The sequence below is a fragment of the Coptis chinensis genome, chromosome 2 (assembly GCF_015680905.1).
Source record: "Coptis chinensis isolate HL-2020 chromosome 2, ASM1568090v1, whole genome shotgun sequence".
In the NCBI taxonomy this organism is placed as follows: Eukaryota; Viridiplantae; Streptophyta; class Magnoliopsida; order Ranunculales; family Ranunculaceae; genus Coptis; species Coptis chinensis.
The window spans coordinates 94,824,427-94,841,647 of record NC_141457.1 but is presented as its reverse complement, the minus strand read 5'-3'; the positions used below and the strand labels follow the sequence as shown (position 1 = coordinate 94,841,647).

Sequence of the window (17,221 nt, the reverse complement as noted above, 5' to 3'; positions counted from 1 at the left end):
CTATAGTTTTGGGATTTTGGAGTTGGAGGTGAGCTGAAATGTTGAAATTCTATTCCCCCACACACCCCAAAGTCCTGACTGGACCATGGGAGTCATGGACCCTTTTGCTTTTATTGAGAACACTCCCATTTTATCTTTTGGCTGCTGTGCTTAGCTGTTGCTACTACTACTACAAAATGTTCAATCAATCAATCAAAATATGAGAACAGTAGCGTAGTACTAGTACTGGCATTATTATTTGTGTACATATATTATGGGTATTGAGTTTAGAAAAGCTCATTTATATTTTATCATTTTAGATATGGTTGATATGGTTAATGAGATTAGTTTAGCCAAACTATTAGGTTTTTAGGTTTGAGGAGAATTGGATGGAAAAGGACCTTTCTCCCTTTTTCTCTCTAAATTCATTTATTATTCATGGCTTATATATATATGTCAATATGTGTTGTTGTTGTTAACTGAAAAAAGAAGATCTTGAATGAAATCCGAAAAAAAACATGTAATAATGATAAATATCCAACTAGCTTTTGTAAACACATGGTTACTGGCCCAGCATACTTCTGTGGGCATGGTGCCCCTCCAACTCATTAAATCCTCAGAAACAAATTCCCACCTAGACACCTAGTAGACCAGTTGAAATTTCGGAATTTTCAAATTTCGGACAAGCTAAGAGCACAACATTTTGACCGACATCGAAAACTTTTTACATAAACTATTCCGGATTTCTGGCATATTTGTAGGAATGGAAGTTTTGTCCATTCGCTTTATGCCTTTATTCACTCGGTGGAGTGATTCAACGACTCAAATAGAAACTAGTAGTTTACCCATTCCGTGTTGCAGGGTATAGATAGTACCTCCTTCAGTCCTTCCCAGTACACCATAAATAGTGACTGATTTCGTGTTATCTTAAAACCTATCAAACTTCATGTTGTTCTACGACAATATCTCCTGGAGCCACTGTTGGAGGGCAGAAAACTGAGAAGGACCTGTATCATTATCGAGGTCTTGATAGGCAATTCAATATTCATGACCAGCAGTCTCTAAGAGTAGCTAGACAAGCATGCATGCATTGGGCAAATTTAAAAGAGCATTACCTACTGTTGGCTTGACTCCATACAGCGGTTAGCAGTAGTTAGTATTGTTAGGGAGTCTTGGGGTTGATTCTACATACTAGTCCTAGGGAAAATCTCAGCAATATAGAAACACTTTCATGGAGTCAATGCGACCACATCTGCAAGTCAGTTTGCCCAGGGGAACAGGTTATGGGGGATGATAGGTTTGTCATTGACTGCACTGATCACTTATGGGTCATTCTATTATATTCTATTTGACTCTGCATGTTGAGTTTTGTTTTCCCCTCTTTTTCTCCACATATCTTCCTTTCTTGTATCAGTCTATCATTTCAAATATTTCTATTATAAAAAAAATTTAAATTGAATAGTGGGGATGGGACAATAATCATCTCCCAACTTGTCAGAAAATAGATCTCGGAGTACGAGCAACACTGTGTAGAGGATCTCTTTATAAAGGACTCAAGTAGATAAAGGAACTGCAAATTATATGAAGTGCCACCAAGATGTACTTAAAAGTTAAAAGTTAAAGGTTAAAACTAGGTTTATTTTTATGAGCCTACAGACAACATAAATATTCACATAGATCTACAAAATTTTCTTTTGATAAACTAAAAAATATTCACCTACGAGACTCTAAAAGGATCAGTAATGCTACCACGATTTGCTCACAATATTGTGATCATTCAGGTAACTGCCATGGTTTTTGGCTATATCTCTTCACTTAAGTTTAACTACATTCCAAACAATACTGTTCTTCTCCTCTGAGTTTCCAGAAGACCATCCTGAGAGATCTGAGTAGACCATCCTGAGATATCTGAGTAGAACTTCCTGAGATCACCACGAGAAATTTGGATGTGAAAACACCGAGAACTATCACTCGTCTTCATTGAAGTCCAACAGGAAATCAGTTAAATTCTCAGAATCATCGATGGCATCGTCAAGAGACATGGGACCTTCTTTATTGGGTTTCCCCTGAAAGGAAATGAGATTAAGTCCATTAAAATAATTAAGGTAGATTCAAAGTTGTTCTAGTTGCATACAACACATTCGTTCTGTCAAATAATCTGAGTCGAGAAAGAGGGTCGTAAATATTCAGGGCTTGTCTATAAAGCATGTACTGCTTACAGGTATTAAGATTGTAGGAATTCTTAGCAGGTTATATCCATCTAAATCAGGCCAATAGCATCCACAGATTCTGCAAAAATATAAAACTGTGTCATAGTTAGTTTACCTTAGACTTTTGAAGCTCTGGAGTACTTTTAAGAACACTCCAATTGCGTGAAAGTTTTTCATCTGCTTCATCCTCTCCCTCAACCTCGCTATCCTCTGATTCGTCCTTTACCAAGAAAATGCATAAAGAAGATATGTTACAAGCTAACTGCACAAGTTTTTTCTAAAATTCCATTCCAGATAACAAAGAGAACCATAGATACCAAATATTCTGAAACTAAAGCACTATATGATACTAATTCAGACAAAAAGGGTATACCTCATTTTCACCTATGTCAACAGCTCGAGCCATAGCCTCATCTATGTCAGCTACCTGGTTTTAGAATTACAAAAGTAAGAAGTAATTAGGAAAAAGAATTTAGAAAGTCGCCTAAAAAGAAAACTATTACTAGCATTGAGTGGTTGCAGAATTCCCTACAAGATGAATCGCACTGCACTGTATACTATATTGAATTCCACTCAAACTTCATTACCTCAACTTCTTCGGTCTTCTCTTTAGCCAACTTTTTTTCAAGATCCTTCCTTGATATCATTTTCCCATGCTGGCATCAATTAATCATTATGAATAACAAGATTAGACAGAAAATCAAATGCGTAAATATCAATATGATTACTATGCAGAGCAATGACATCTTTAGTTACATATACATTTAAACATAGGGTCTATTTCAGAATACTCGCAAAAGTCCAAACAAGTCATATATATTTGTCTAATATCAGCACAAGCTTCCGAGGGTCATGTGACTGTTCCTGATTTTCAATTGGTAAGTCTACAGAAATCACTACTGTAGGATATTCGTCTATAGAATTTGTGCCTATAGCCACATAGACAAATGATGCCTACTATCAATGTGGATACTCGAGGATATAACTGGCAGACGATCTGCATCTCTATACTGCTCTTTTCTAGGTAATAATACATTACAAAGACTGACTTTCGGGATATGAAATATGAGTTTTGGGAATCAAGTTTTTCTTAACAATGAACACATACTAGCACAATTAGGATGCTGTTAGTCAAGTTTTTCTTAACTATGAGCACATACTAGGACAATTAGGATGTCTTTACTAAAGCTAATATCTGGTAGAGTTTGAGCAAAACAAGCTCATGTTTTTTTCCCTTTTCTTATTATTTTCGGATAAAGCAAGCATTTTGAATTATACCACCATCTAAGCTTCACGCAGATTGATCAAACAAAAGACTAACACGTAGAATAATTTCAATAACTGAATTGACATTAAAATATGACTTCTACGAATAGTATGAACTAGCATTCATAGTACGAACCTCCAAAAGATAAGACAACATGTTTGGTGTAGGCTCATGGAAATCTGGACCCCTGTAATCAATCACTTCGTTTGGATCTTGAATGTAATTCACAGTTGGGTACACGGGATCTCCACCCCATACTGCAAGATTAACAAAAATTAGATAAGAGCTCACAATTGAAAAATAGAGAGTGAACAATGAGAGTAGTTTTTTGCTGAATAGACAAAAAGAGGGCTAGCTAAATGAGGCGCTAGCTGTCCAGATTAATATAAAGGCCCATCTTCAAAGGGAAGTGACATGTCCAAAACATGGTAAAATCTAGTTTTATTTGATATCGACGCATTTAGCATTATACAGGGGAGGGCACACCTTCGAATGGTTATATCAAGAAAATTATAAAAGATATAATGACTCATAAGCCATAACTCTAACTCTAAGAAAGAAGCTATACTTTCTTTTATTTGATCTTCGCGCATTCGCATTGCTAAAGGATCCCGGCGGATACGGATGTCAGTGCCCATCATGACGCGGTATTCTCTGTCGGTTTGATGCTGAAACATCTGGATAAGTTGGGTATTTTCGTCTTCACCAGTTTCTTCAAAATGTTTTTGAACAGCCTCCTTTGAAGTGTCTCTCTTCCATGCTTTAACCCATTCCGAATAGTATGCCAAAGGACCTATTCTTTCCAGTCTATCGTGTTCAGCTTCTAGCCTGCGCTTAAGAGAAAAGATAACAGTTGTAAGATCCCCATTCCAAATAAAAGATGTTACTGTCACTTAATATGGACAAAGAAAATGATTTATAATTAAGGAAATGAGCTGAAGACAGTGGCTTGGGTCCTGAAAGAAATTGGTTCCTACATCAAATACCAGTAAACACAAAACTGCATCTGAAAATGAAGAGTAAATCTCCCTAAAGTATCTGCACCTTGTATATATACAACGTCTAATACCTATGCTAGACGTTTGTTCTTGACAGAGCAATCGTTTGAAATTCCTACACAAAACAGTGAAAAGCAAGGATCAAGAGAAAAGTCGGATTACCTTTCTTCTTTGAATAGATGTCGCCTTGCCCTATAAAGAGAAGTTTCAGTTAGTGTGGGATGGTCTCCATATATCTTTATCTGCCCAGTCTCTGCCATAGCTTTGACAAAAACCTGCATGCATCCAGAGTATAGATTATCATGGCATGTTCAGTAGCAACTAGGTATGAAAACACTAGTTAGTAGTCATTTCTCTTGTAGCGCCTACATAAAAGAGTAATGAAACAAAACAAACAGCCCGGTGGCACTAGCAGCACAAACAGGGAATAGGACACAGGCACATACAAAACACCACTATGCCAAGACCTTTTTGTTGATGCAATACAATGCTAATCATTATGTTTCATCATTGCACTAACCGTTTCAACGTCTGGACGCCTCCTCTGCCACCTAGACCATTGTTCCTTGTCTGGCTTTTTCCAGTTCCACCATAGTTCTTCACTTGAAAGAGTTTCCTCTATTGGCTTCTTCGCCTTTGGATCTATAAAGGGGTGAGGGCGCCCCATTTTTTTGTCTAGCTCAAAATCAGTGAGTTCGTCTTCCCTGTGTTCTGTCTGATAAGCAACAAATTCATCTGATATATCTTTGGGCTCATCCATACCATCATCTGAACTTTCGAGTTCCAAAGCATCATCTGAATGCACCACACTAACTTCTGAAGACTCCGCTGCAGTTGTATGTGTTTTAAACTTTTTCCTTCTGCTTCCAGGGTTCTTCCCGTACGACGGTGACCCTTCTGATATACCACTCGGTTTAGGAGCCCTTGCAGCCCTAACCCGACTGTCTGTGCCTTCTGGCCAATACTCCTTCCCAGGAATACTAGCACGAGCACCAGACGCAGGTTCAAGCTGGCCAGAGGTGGAATCCATATAGCTGTAATAAGGAGGTTGCTCAATCGATAAAGGGTCAGGGTGCTCAACCGGTAATCGTTCAACTGGATCATCTTCCTTTGTACACTTGACACAAGGAAGTATATCAGCCCTCCTAGGTGAAAAACTATCCAATCCAACACTAGTTTGCAACCTTGGTGCCGGAAACGAAACTACAGAAAACTTCTGCGAATTCGTGAATGAGCAAGTACATTAAGGAGTCATCAGATATAAACTTAAAAAACAATAATTGGGTAATGGGAACATAGTAGTAGAAGTGGAAAAACAAACCTGGTAATGGAAGTGTTGGAAAGAGGAATTGCGGAAAAGGAAGAAGCCATCTGCTGCTGCATATACAAATATTATGGATAATGGAAATATATTCTGAAGAGTTGAAAAAATAAAAATAAAAATAAAAACGGGACTGACCTTGATAGAGGTAGGATGATGTTGTAGCAGGGAGAGAGGTCATCTCAATTCAGAAGTGAGCAATGAGGACTTTTGTCACTTGAAATACCAACTTTTTGTCGATAATAATTTACCGACAACTACTTACGGGGCAATGGCATTGTTAAAAGTTTTCCGGCATGCTGTGAATATATCGGTTGTTATATTTAATTATGGGGACCCCATTTTGTCCAATTTGGGGTCTGTAATTGTGTTGGGCCGTGTTTCTGAAAATACACAGGTCTTCGTAGATTCTTTTTGTCCCTCTCAATCTACATTTGAGCTCTAGGTATCCAGAGCCACAACCACCCTTTTCTTTTGAAGGGCATGAAGACCCTCTCCATCTTCTTGGATCTCCTTCGGGTTTGGGATTTTCCAGACGGTGACTTGTAGTTTTCGATCTCAGATTCATGTAGTTAACTGATGTTAAAAGTGGTTAAAAACTCGTTTTTATATGAATCTGGCGATTTTAAAAGCTATGAAATTTGATGGTAGAGATGATATCTGACGGTCGAAACTTGTTTTGTATCGTTCAGTCAACGGGCAGTTTGGTCGGAAAAACCATCAAGTCTGTTTTTTAAGCTTCTGTCTTTTGTGTTTCAATGTCAACTCACTTGAGTCAGAGTTCAAAATTCTGAGTTTTAAACCGATCCCAAACACAAAACCTTTTTGGGCCTTTTGTTTTCTTGTAAAGCCCGCTAAAACAAGTATTTGTGCTTTCTTAAAGTCTGCCCCATAGCCCAAAGTCCATCTCGACCTATAAACTAGATTGGGCTTGGGTCTGACCCATGTATGCCAGGTCTGACTCAAGTTGACTGGATCTAGTTTGATTCGTTTTTGGGCCCAATTAACTTATTTCAGTTGTATATACTTTGTTTTAAGTCCGTTTTGGGCATATAAATAGTCAAATTGAAATGTTTTTCCGGCCCAATAAAATAGATGGACTTAAATTTCAGTTTGATCATGTTTGGATTTATGAACTTTGCTATTAGAATTTTCTTTTCTACTATTATCATCATGTTAATTAATAGAATTGAATAATAGCATGTTCCAAACATTTGAAAAATTAGCAATCTAAATCATGAAACTTGAATAAGTTCAAAGTGATACGCTGCCTAAGTGGCCTCTTTCATGGAAAATTTATTTGGGTTTAATGGCAAAGTTTATTGGATTGTATATGGTTGCGTCTTAATCCATACAAGTAATAATCGGCCCAAAGGAAGTTTACTATTTTGGCCGGATTAAAGACGGTATAAAGTAATTAATATACAAAAAATAATTTTAGGAGTTACTTATGCATTCAATAGTCGGCCCTAAGGAAGACTTATTGTTTGGGCAAGCCTAACTTTGTTTTACATATGTCGATTAGCTTTATGTATTTAGAGAGAACCACTTACACGTTACATGCTTGTCCAATGACTTGAATTATAATGGTGTGTTATGTTTCTCATTAAGGCCACTACTAAAGTTTTATAAATGTTTTCTATCTTGTCATTTGTCTACTTGATTATTAATTTTCATTTAGACTAATGAATGCATGATAATATTCCAGTTTATTATTGTCAATGCATTATAGTAGATGACATATATATAGTAATGTGATATATCTTTTGTGTTATGCATCTTCTAATCGTTTTTTGGATGTATGGTTTTAGGATTATGTCATGCATGTTGATGTGCCTCCTAAGCTTTACTGGTACTAGTTTTGCCGATGAAAGACTACCTAGGAAAAGTGGGAGTGCTATAATGTCTTAGTCTTATGATAATAAAGTACTATGTTTCTGAATTCTTTGTGCAATGCATAAGATAGAAAATGCCAAGAAATTCTTAAGCCAAGTTGCATACCGATGTTGCATCGGAAAAGATGGAGGCAAGTATGCATTTTAGTAAACTTGTCACCTTGCAGTATACTGGAATATGAAATTTTAGAGAGCATGTTATAGAAATGTCTAATCTTGTTGCTAAATTGAGGACACTAAAGTTGGAGTTTCTGATAATCTTTATGTGCACCTCATTCTAGTTTCTCTTTTAGCACAATTTGGTCCCATTGAGATGAAGTATAATACTCAAAGGAATTTAGTGAGTTCTTTGCTCAATATGTGCAATAAGAGAAATGTTGAAACAAGATAAGACTAATAGTGCTCACTTGGCAACTTTCTGAAATGGCAACTCAGGCACTGAGAAAAGAAAATGGAATAATAAGGGGAAAAATATTGCAGATAATGTGACTTCTTAAGTAAATGTACGTGAAAGATAAACATGATAAGGTTATCTTCTGTTGCTTTTGCAAGAAACATGCAAGTCACATTTTATAAAGAATGTCCAAAATATCATAAGTGACTCGCAAAGAAAGGTAATGAATTTAAGTTTTGTTTGTTCTAAATTTAATCTAGCTGAAGTACCATCTAAGTCATAGTGGATAGATATATTTTCAACTATTCACATTAGTGTTTTCATGCAAAGTTGCTCAAGGAGCCGAAAGCGCATTGATACCCAAAGGTTTCATTTTCATAGGAAATGACAATAAAGATTGTGTTGAGGACATCATGGTCTTTAGATTAAAAAGTATGGCTTTTGTTTGGATTTTAATGAGATTATTAAGTAACTTCAATTTCCTCTTAGAACAAATCCAGTTATACTTGTTCTTTTGGAAAAAAGAATCTCTAGTCTCAGCAAAAATTCAAATTTTTTATAGTCCATGCTATACGGATAATCTATGTAAGTTAGACTTGGATGCCTCTCACTTAAGGTCAAAAGAAACTTTGCATGTTATTAACTATGGTATTAAGTGTAGATTAATAAATAAGAACTCCTTTACATTATGACACGAGCATTTGGGTCATATCTTTAAGTTGAGAATTGAAAAGCATGTGTCAAAATGGAGTTCTTGGTCCCCTTGTTTTTTCCAGATTTTTTAAAGTTTGTATGGAATGAGTAAAAGGGGAAAACAAACAAACATATGGAAGTTTGGTGCCAACAAGAGAATTTTAGGCGTCATAGATTTGGTACGTATCTACCACTATTTGTGTTCTTCCCTACGGTTTCATGGAATGGTCAATGGTATTGTATAACTTTTATAGATGAATTTTTCTATGGGTATCCATGCTTAATTCTTGAAAAATCAGTCATTGGATGTGTTTAAGGCTTATAAAGTTAAACCATCAAACCGACCGAAGTGGTAAATACTATGGTGGGTATGATGAATCAGGCCAACATCCAGGACTATTTGCAAGATACTTGATGGAATGTGACATCGTTCTTTAGTACATCATGTCATGAACGCCGTGTCAAAATGGTGTATTTGAGATGAAATTAGACCTTAAAAGACATGGTTGTTAGAATGACAAATCATATTTCTAACCAGAGTCTCTACAGGTGAAACCTTAAAGACTGCAATAGACAACCTTAGTCGTGTACTTAGTAAAGCAGTAACTAAAACCCCATATGATGAACTATGGACTGGAAAGAAACCTAGTATAAAGCATTTACATATTTGGGGTTGTCCAGCTAAGGCTAGGCCTTGCAGGCCTAATAAAAGGAAACTGGACTCAAGAACTATTAGTTACTACTTTATTAGCTATTCGAAAAGGTACAGGGGTTTCATGTTTTATTTCCCCTGTTCAAATACCCTATTTATTTGTGATGGATAATGCCATATTTATTGAGAATGTTGATAATAGTGGGAGTACACAACCTAGGAATAATGATTTGAAGAAAGAACATGATGTTCCTTTAATGGATTGATCATTTTGTCTTTTGGACGATTATGCGGTTGAAAATCAACCAAGTATTCTTAAGTTGCCTCCTACTTTTACAGAAAAACCTCAACAAACTCAATTAGAAGTGTCATTAAAGAATTCACATAAAGGGGAGGAGACTAGCTATTTAAGGAAATTATATAGTGTATCTCCAATAGCATAAATTTGATATAGGAACTGAAAATAATCCCATTATTTTCATTCAAGCCAAACAAAGTGCTCACTCCTTAGATTGGATGAATGCCATGTTAAATGAGTTTAAGTATATGTAAAAGACAATGACGTTTGGGATCTTATCGAATTGCGTAAAGGAGTCAAACCAATTGGTTTGCTAATTAATGAGATTGCAAAACCAATCATGACTCAAAAAGGCAACATCGAAAGATATAAAAGATATCTTGTCTCGAAAGACTTTACTCACAATGAAGATATTTATTATAAAGAGAAGGCTTATTATGGCACTTGTAGCTCATTATGATTTAGAGTTACACCAGATGGATATTAAGATTGGTTTTCTGAATGGCAACATTCAGGATACTTTCTATACGTAGCAACCTCAGGGTTTTGAGTCCAAAGACAGAACATTTGGTTTGCAAGTTGAAGAATCCATTTATGGCTTAAAGCAGACATCTCGTCAGTGGTACTTAAAGTTTGATCACGTTATTGCCTCTTTTGATTTTAAGTTAAATTAACGTGGATCAATGTTTATATTATAAGATCAGTGGGAGCAAATTTATTTATTATGGTAATATATGTTGATGATATTCTACTAGCAAGAAGTGACATACGGTGTAGTAATTTTGTTATATGCATAAAGATCACTGTGATATATCACGTGATATTTTTTGGCTTTCACAAAATGCTTACGTCAATAAAGGTGCTAAGTAGTTCTGGCATGCACAACAATTTACCAGGTAATGCACATTTTGGTAATGGTGATAAGTTAAATTTGTTTACCTATTCAAAGAACGATTTATACGAAAATATCCCATATGCATTAGCAGTAGGGAGTCTCATATATGCTCAAATTTGTACGCCTCCAGTTACTGCGTACATAGTTGGAATGCTTGGCAAATACTTAATCCAGAAATGGATATGAAAGCGGATAAAAGATTTATGCGGTATTTGCAAAGAACAAAAGATTTCACACTCACATGCCAAAGAACCAATCATTTGGTAACTGATTGGATATTCGGATTCTGGTATTATGTTGTAAGTTTCATTTAGAAATTGTTAAAGATTTATTGTGATACTAAAGCCGCTAAATTTTTCCTTTGAGAATGACAAGAGTTCATTAGCGTCCCGTAGGACACTGATATAAAGTTTCTTGACATGAAGAAAGGGATCAAAATTATCATTTATCTTTTGACAATTGAGTATGTTAGTACTGATCTCCAAAATATGGATTCACTTACTAAATGTTTACCACTTAAGGCACTTAAAAGAGCTTATAGCTTGTAAATGAGTGGTTAATTAGTCCTTGTGATATTTCATTTCAGTGGGAGTCTGTATTACTAAGTAACTCTTGTTTGTCACTTTAGTAATTGATGATTATTTTGAAATAAAGTTATCTACTTATTCATTTATGGTTGCGTATATAAAGTGATTGATTAAGTAGAATAAAGAAATCATTATAAATCATAAGGTTGGACCAGTTGAAAATGAACATGTTCAGGGATCACATTACATGTTATTTTCATGCTACACATCCATACTTAATCTATGTCGTTGGAGATATTAGTATTGTGACCACAGATGGGTCTAGTCATGCTAAATGTGGCAAAGGCCAGCTGTGATTATCCTATATTTTTATTTTAAATGGACCAGATTGTATTTTTGAGACGTCACTCATTATTTCGACAGTATAATTTTAGAGCTCTTAAGGTCAACATTGTTTAATATTAGGTTATGACCTATATGGTACAAGTGGGAGATTGTTAGAACTTTTCTCTTTAAGGTGTACCTACATAGATCATACATATTACACAATTGTTAATTGTCGAACTACGTCCGAGTGACATTGAGAAGACTCACTAAACCGTGATCTTAAAGTAACATGACCGAGTCATTTACATGTCTCAAATCACACGTGTCAAGTCATGACACGTGTATGAAGTGAGTATGGGCTTAACGATATGTGCAGATACTTTTTTGGGCTTAAGCGTATTTCTATTATCATGATGGGCTATAATAGAAATACACCCATAATATATAAGTTGAGGTCCCCACCCCAAACCCTATTCTGATTCTCATAAGTTTTCCATCTACTATGAGAGAACACAAGAAGGATTTTGGAGTGGAAGACAACAACGTTCCGCTGCTGGTTATAGGACTTGCTTGATCAACGATATGGCTTCAGGTATGTCCTATTATTATTTGGTTTTCTTTATTGATTGACATGCATTCTGGGTATTGGAGAAATCCTCACAAGTTATTCACAAACCATGTTAGAACTCGAATCGACCATCATTTTGCACCACGTTTCTGAACAATACAATGTGTAAACTGAACTGAACAAAGTTATTTACAAATTCAAGAAACATTTCATCCATTCATTGCAAGTATTCGAATACAAATTCCAAAAACATTTCATTAATGAAACTCCACTACATCACCATTACAGTCACTTACAACACTCCATTACCACATTTTAGACTAAAACTCCATTACAGTCACTTAAACAAATAAAAACATATGACTTTTGTCATGAGTGACTTTTGTCAAATAAAGTTTAGGGGTGTAACTAGTTATCGGGGGCAAGTTCAGAGTGACTTTTATACTCCAAATAACACCACAATTATTTGACATTATAGTAGATTTAATTCCTTAAAATCTTCCCGGCCAACAACCATAAAACGGGGTTAGTAGATTTATAAGTATATAATGGTCATAAAATGACTAGTTTTTACAAGTCCACAAATTCAATTTTATTCTCCAGGAATTTAATATCCATAAATCAATTTTAATTTTCTTAATAAAAATAAATGTTTTTAATAAATATTTAAAGCACAAACAAAAATAATTGAAAAAATAAAAAAGAATCTCTATTATTTGTAACTGTTTGATGGACACGTGGGGTAATTGTGGCGCTGGTGGATTTTACGAGCAAAAGTGCTGGTGAACAAATTCGAACTCATGATAATCACGAGCATAGATCAACTTAATTTACTGTGTCGGTCTTGATCATGTGTCTTAAGTTCTAACATAAAAGTAACTTTCTAAAATATATAAAGATTACATATATATAATATATATCGAATGGATTGGAACCAAAAAATGATTTACACAATTGGTCTCAAATGTATTTTTTTTTCCAAGTTCAATTGAACTTCTATGATGTTTTTTGCTACGTTACCTCACCCTGACCTCTGTGAGATGCACTCCTCCATGAATAACCTCCTCAAAATAAGCTTGTTCTAATGTGTTGTTCAATAATTAATAAATACCTAATGTTAAATGCTAAAGCTTCATTTTATATGTCTGATTTTTGTTGAATTTTAGTTGCATATGTTGCTCCAAGTTTAGCACGCATCGTGCCTGACTGCCTGATTCTTATAAAACTTTTTGGTTTCCTCCAATATCTCAATGTGTACGAATAAAAATTTGATGGAAAGTATTGTATGTTTGAATCATACTACTAGTCGAGGTGCACATAAGCTGGCCGGACACCTGGTTAGCAAAAAATAAATAAAAATAAATACTAATAGTATACATATAAAATTGCAATCTCAACACTTTATATTTGCCTAGCTTAGCCTAAGTCTAATGGTGTGGGAAAACACCAAATACGATGGGAATTGTGATACAATGGTGCGTCAAAATGCTAACCCGCCAACACTAACTCGACTCTGATACCATTTTGTAACGACCCACCCTATTCTACCACATCAATATTATCCCCACTTAGCCACTACAGACCTCCAACAGTGTGGGGTTTTGTCCAGATGGGACTTCCTAGGAGGTCACCCATCCTGAAAACTACTCCTGCCTGAGCACGCTTAACTGTGGAAGTTCTCACCAACCCCATAGCCAATCGATTTGGAAAAGGCCTCTATGTTAGGATTTGGAGGATGAATTACTCATAGCTAAGATCTTTGGACATCCGCTTAAGCGAAGTAAGATCACACCACGCCATTTTAATTGTCTAGGCGAAAAATATCTGGGAAACAAGAACATGAAATCTAGCATAAACCGTCACCCATACCGGGCTAGGCCTTTCCATCACCCCCTCCTCGGGCCTCGTGGGGTATCACCTTAAGGAAAACAAAACATATCACGAAACCATAATTGTTAGATTATACAGCCATCTGAGAACACACTTTGCATTAATCAAATATGGTTCATACATTGTCTTAGACCAGCAAACATACCCAAAAATAAAAGTAAAAAACAAAACAAACCCCAAAACATAAGAAATAAATCCAACGTTATGTCTATCCTTTCTTGTTAGCCATGGCACACAAACTTTTCTTCCCTGCAGCAGTTTGTGATCTTGTACTCTTGGAAGGGCTGCCAACACTAAATGACTATGTTCCTAATGTTGCTCCATCTTTCGAAACTGCGACAACCTGAGATATTGTATTCTTGGATGGGTTGGAAGCACTTGATGATTATGTGTCTAACGGTGATGCACTACTAGCATTTGTAGCATTTGTAGGTGGTTTCTTTTTTTTTTCTTCAGATTACAGCCATTGCATCAACTTTGAAAATGTGCCAGAAACACTTGTAAACAAGCATCGGAAAGCCATCTGGGCCAGGTGACTTATCTCCATCAAGAGCTCTTAAAGCTTTGATAACTTCCTCTTCATCAAAATCCCATTCTATTAAGTCGCGTTGTGAGTGATCAAGAGAATCATATTGCAATAAACCATTGAGTTTCGGCCTGAGTAGAACGTTTTCTTTGTACAGTTCAGCATAAAACTTGGAAATATGCTCTCTAATGACATTACCATCTCTGACTACCTGTCCATCTATTGCTAAGCAAGATAGACTATTGTGCCAATTTCTCATGTTGGCGACTCTGTGAAAGTACTTCGTGTTAGACTGCCCTTCTTGAAGTTCTTTCACTCTAGATTTTTGTTTCCAATTGATTTCCTCCATTTTAAGTAAATCTTGTAGATCTGATCGAAGGTTGGCCCTTTCCAGAAATTCATCTTCGGAGAGTTGCTCGTTCTCCTCTTTCTTGTCAAGGTTATCTATGGCATGCTCATAACTGGCTTTTATCTTCCGATCAACTCTACCAAAGACATTCGTATTCCAATCTTTAAGCTTATTTACTTTTAATTCTTTCAGTTTTTGCCACCAAACGTAGCTAGGTTTTCCCACGAAGTGAAAAGAGTCCCATCATTATTCTTTAATCTTGATGCCAAGGGATTGGTCTTCCAACCACATCAGCTCAAAGCAAAAAGGAGAAGACTTCCTTGTAATCTTACTGGTATCCATCATAACAGCATGATGATTAGAAGTGAATTTGGGCAAATCTTGTAATCTTGCATCACTAAAATGAGAATCCCATTCCACATAGGAGATAAATATGTCAAGCTTAGTCATCACCGGATTATTATGATTATCAGACCATATGTAACAACATAGTGTAACATGACTGTTGCAGTGGTATTTCACAATGTAACATTCATGTTGCAGTAAAGTTGACAATAATACAACATCCATGTTGCAGTGAGAGTTGACAGTGGTTGTTGCAATTGTAATTGACGTTGTGCAGTAGAAAACAATATGTAAAATCAAACAACAAACATTAGCAATTAAGTCTCATGTTCATCTACGCAAGAAGCAAGTTCAACCAAAGCACAAAATAAAACATAAACCAACATATTAAACTAATGCAAATGTATTTTCATTTTGCAGTGTTGATTTCAATGCAACACTCATGTTGCATTAGACCCGACACTCTCATCACTATCTCATTGTTGCAATGTGGCAATAATCGAAACCGTAGAGTGTGAAATTATCATTGGGTTGAATGTTAATTAAAGGCAATGATTTTAAACATATATATATGAAGATTAACATTTAGTTTCTTACCTTTTTAGTAGTTGGTTGTTGTTTGTTTTGAGTAGATCCCGGTTTTTATTGCATAAAATCGATTGAATTGTCGTTAATTTCTTCATTCCAGGTTTTGATGTTGCACTTTCGGTTCAATTTGGAAAATTAGGGGTTGTTTTTTAGTTTGCGATCTATTTAGATTTATGTTTGGAGAAGATGCCGGGGTGAGGGACAAATTTGTAATATTACCAAAAAATTGACTAGGTGGGCTTTTGACATAATTACAAAAGTCTATGTCTTTTATCTGAAATTAAATTGGAATTGTGGGCTTCGGTCCAATCTCTGTATTTTCCAATGAATTTTAGTCTTCGTAAGATGTCCCATTTAAGCTCTTTTTAGCGCTAGAATTTATTTTTTATAATATTTCATCCAGAATAGGCTTGTAATCTGAAAAGGCAATAAGAACATGAGTTTTCCATATTATTGATCATATAATTTGACTAATTAAATTGAAGCATTGTAAAGAGATAAAAACGCATATTTGAGATCTGATCAATACCCTATATATGCAAATTTTAACATTATATCAAACATGAGAATAATAGTGACTAACTTTCTCCTTATAGTTTCAGAATCCCAAATACCTCATCAGTCATCACCGAAAACTGATGCATTAGAGGGCATCATGATAGGAGAGAGAGAGCGAGCATATCAAATTTGAGAGTTCCCAATTTTTTATGGGAACTTTCCAATAGTGATGTTTGGAGTTTGAAATTTGTGAAACAATTGGAGTAAATAATTATTGGAAAATGGAGGGAGGTAGTTATAAAATTTTAAAAATAGAGAAAACAAAAATATAGCATACTCACCCACTCGACCAACCATAGATTTTTTTGATAAAACATAAAATGTCTCCGAAATTGACTGGTAAGTTGGTTACCTATTTCCTAAACGAATAAATAGTAAAAGTCTCCAAATGATGTTTACACTTTCTATGCATGTATTTTGGTTTTACACATTCTAAATTACAAATATATTAGTATAATATCAAGATTATATATATATACTAGCAAATTTTGAATTTGATATATGCTCAAAGTAACCCTGATGATACACAAATTTGATAAATTTGATATATCAAGATTTGTACGAATTTTACATTTTCATACTTGCCCAATTTATTTGCATTCAATTTGTGACTATGTTTGACCGGTGGGGACGGGTTCCTAGAAAGTCTACTATCAGATTTCCGAACGACATTAGTACATTGATATTAGTATTAGTACATGTGAGGGAGTGATGTTCCCATCCAGAAATATCAAGCACGTGTCCAGCACAGTGAAAATACCACACCGACCTCTGACTTAGCTTCCCGAACTACCTTCCGAGCGACCTACATCATTAGCTCACACACCCGAGCTACAAAGTCGCTCCAGAACAAAGCAACTCACATAACCTCACGCAGAGCGTTCTATCTCGTGACACAACCTATCTTTTAGAAGCAATCATTGCCAAAGCTGTACCTACAC

The 17,221-nt window shown here is 35.5% G+C and overlaps 2 protein-coding genes across 4 annotated transcripts; both read right to left on the bottom strand.

Moving 5' to 3' along the window:
* Nucleotides 1-1,596: 1,596 nt before the first annotated feature.
* On the bottom strand, nucleotides 1,597-6,046 carry PTAC12 (plastid transcriptionally active 12). 3 transcript variants are annotated; one of them, XM_086590877.1, is made up of 10 exons: nucleotides 5,914-6,046; nucleotides 5,776-5,831; nucleotides 4,975-5,670; nucleotides 4,617-4,729; nucleotides 4,025-4,284; nucleotides 3,592-3,713; nucleotides 2,777-2,845; nucleotides 2,563-2,616; nucleotides 2,305-2,409; nucleotides 1,597-2,045 (listed from the first exon to the last, which is right to left on the bottom strand). In XM_086590877.1, exons 1-10 carry the CDS (start codon nucleotides 5,954-5,956, stop codon nucleotides 1,947-1,949), a joined length of 1,617 nt encoding a protein of 538 aa, XP_086447003.1. In that variant the 5' UTR covers nucleotides 5,957-6,046; the 3' UTR covers nucleotides 1,597-1,946. The 3 variants fall into 3 exon arrangements, with proteins under 3 accessions (XP_086447003.1, XP_086447004.1, XP_086447005.1); XM_086590878.1 differs by having other exon boundaries at nucleotides 5,776-5,828; nucleotides 5,914-6,014; XM_086590879.1 differs by having other exon boundaries at nucleotides 5,776-5,825; nucleotides 5,914-6,000.
* Nucleotides 6,047-14,366: 8,320 nt separating this feature from the next.
* LOC147519203 (uncharacterized) lies at nucleotides 14,367-15,359 on the bottom strand. The gene is made up of 2 exons (XM_086594083.1): nucleotides 15,079-15,359; nucleotides 14,367-14,925 (listed from the first exon to the last, which is right to left on the bottom strand). Exons 1-2 carry the CDS (start codon nucleotides 15,357-15,359, stop codon nucleotides 14,367-14,369), a joined length of 840 nt encoding a protein of 279 aa, XP_086450209.1.
* Nucleotides 15,360-17,221: the final 1,862 nt, after the last annotated feature.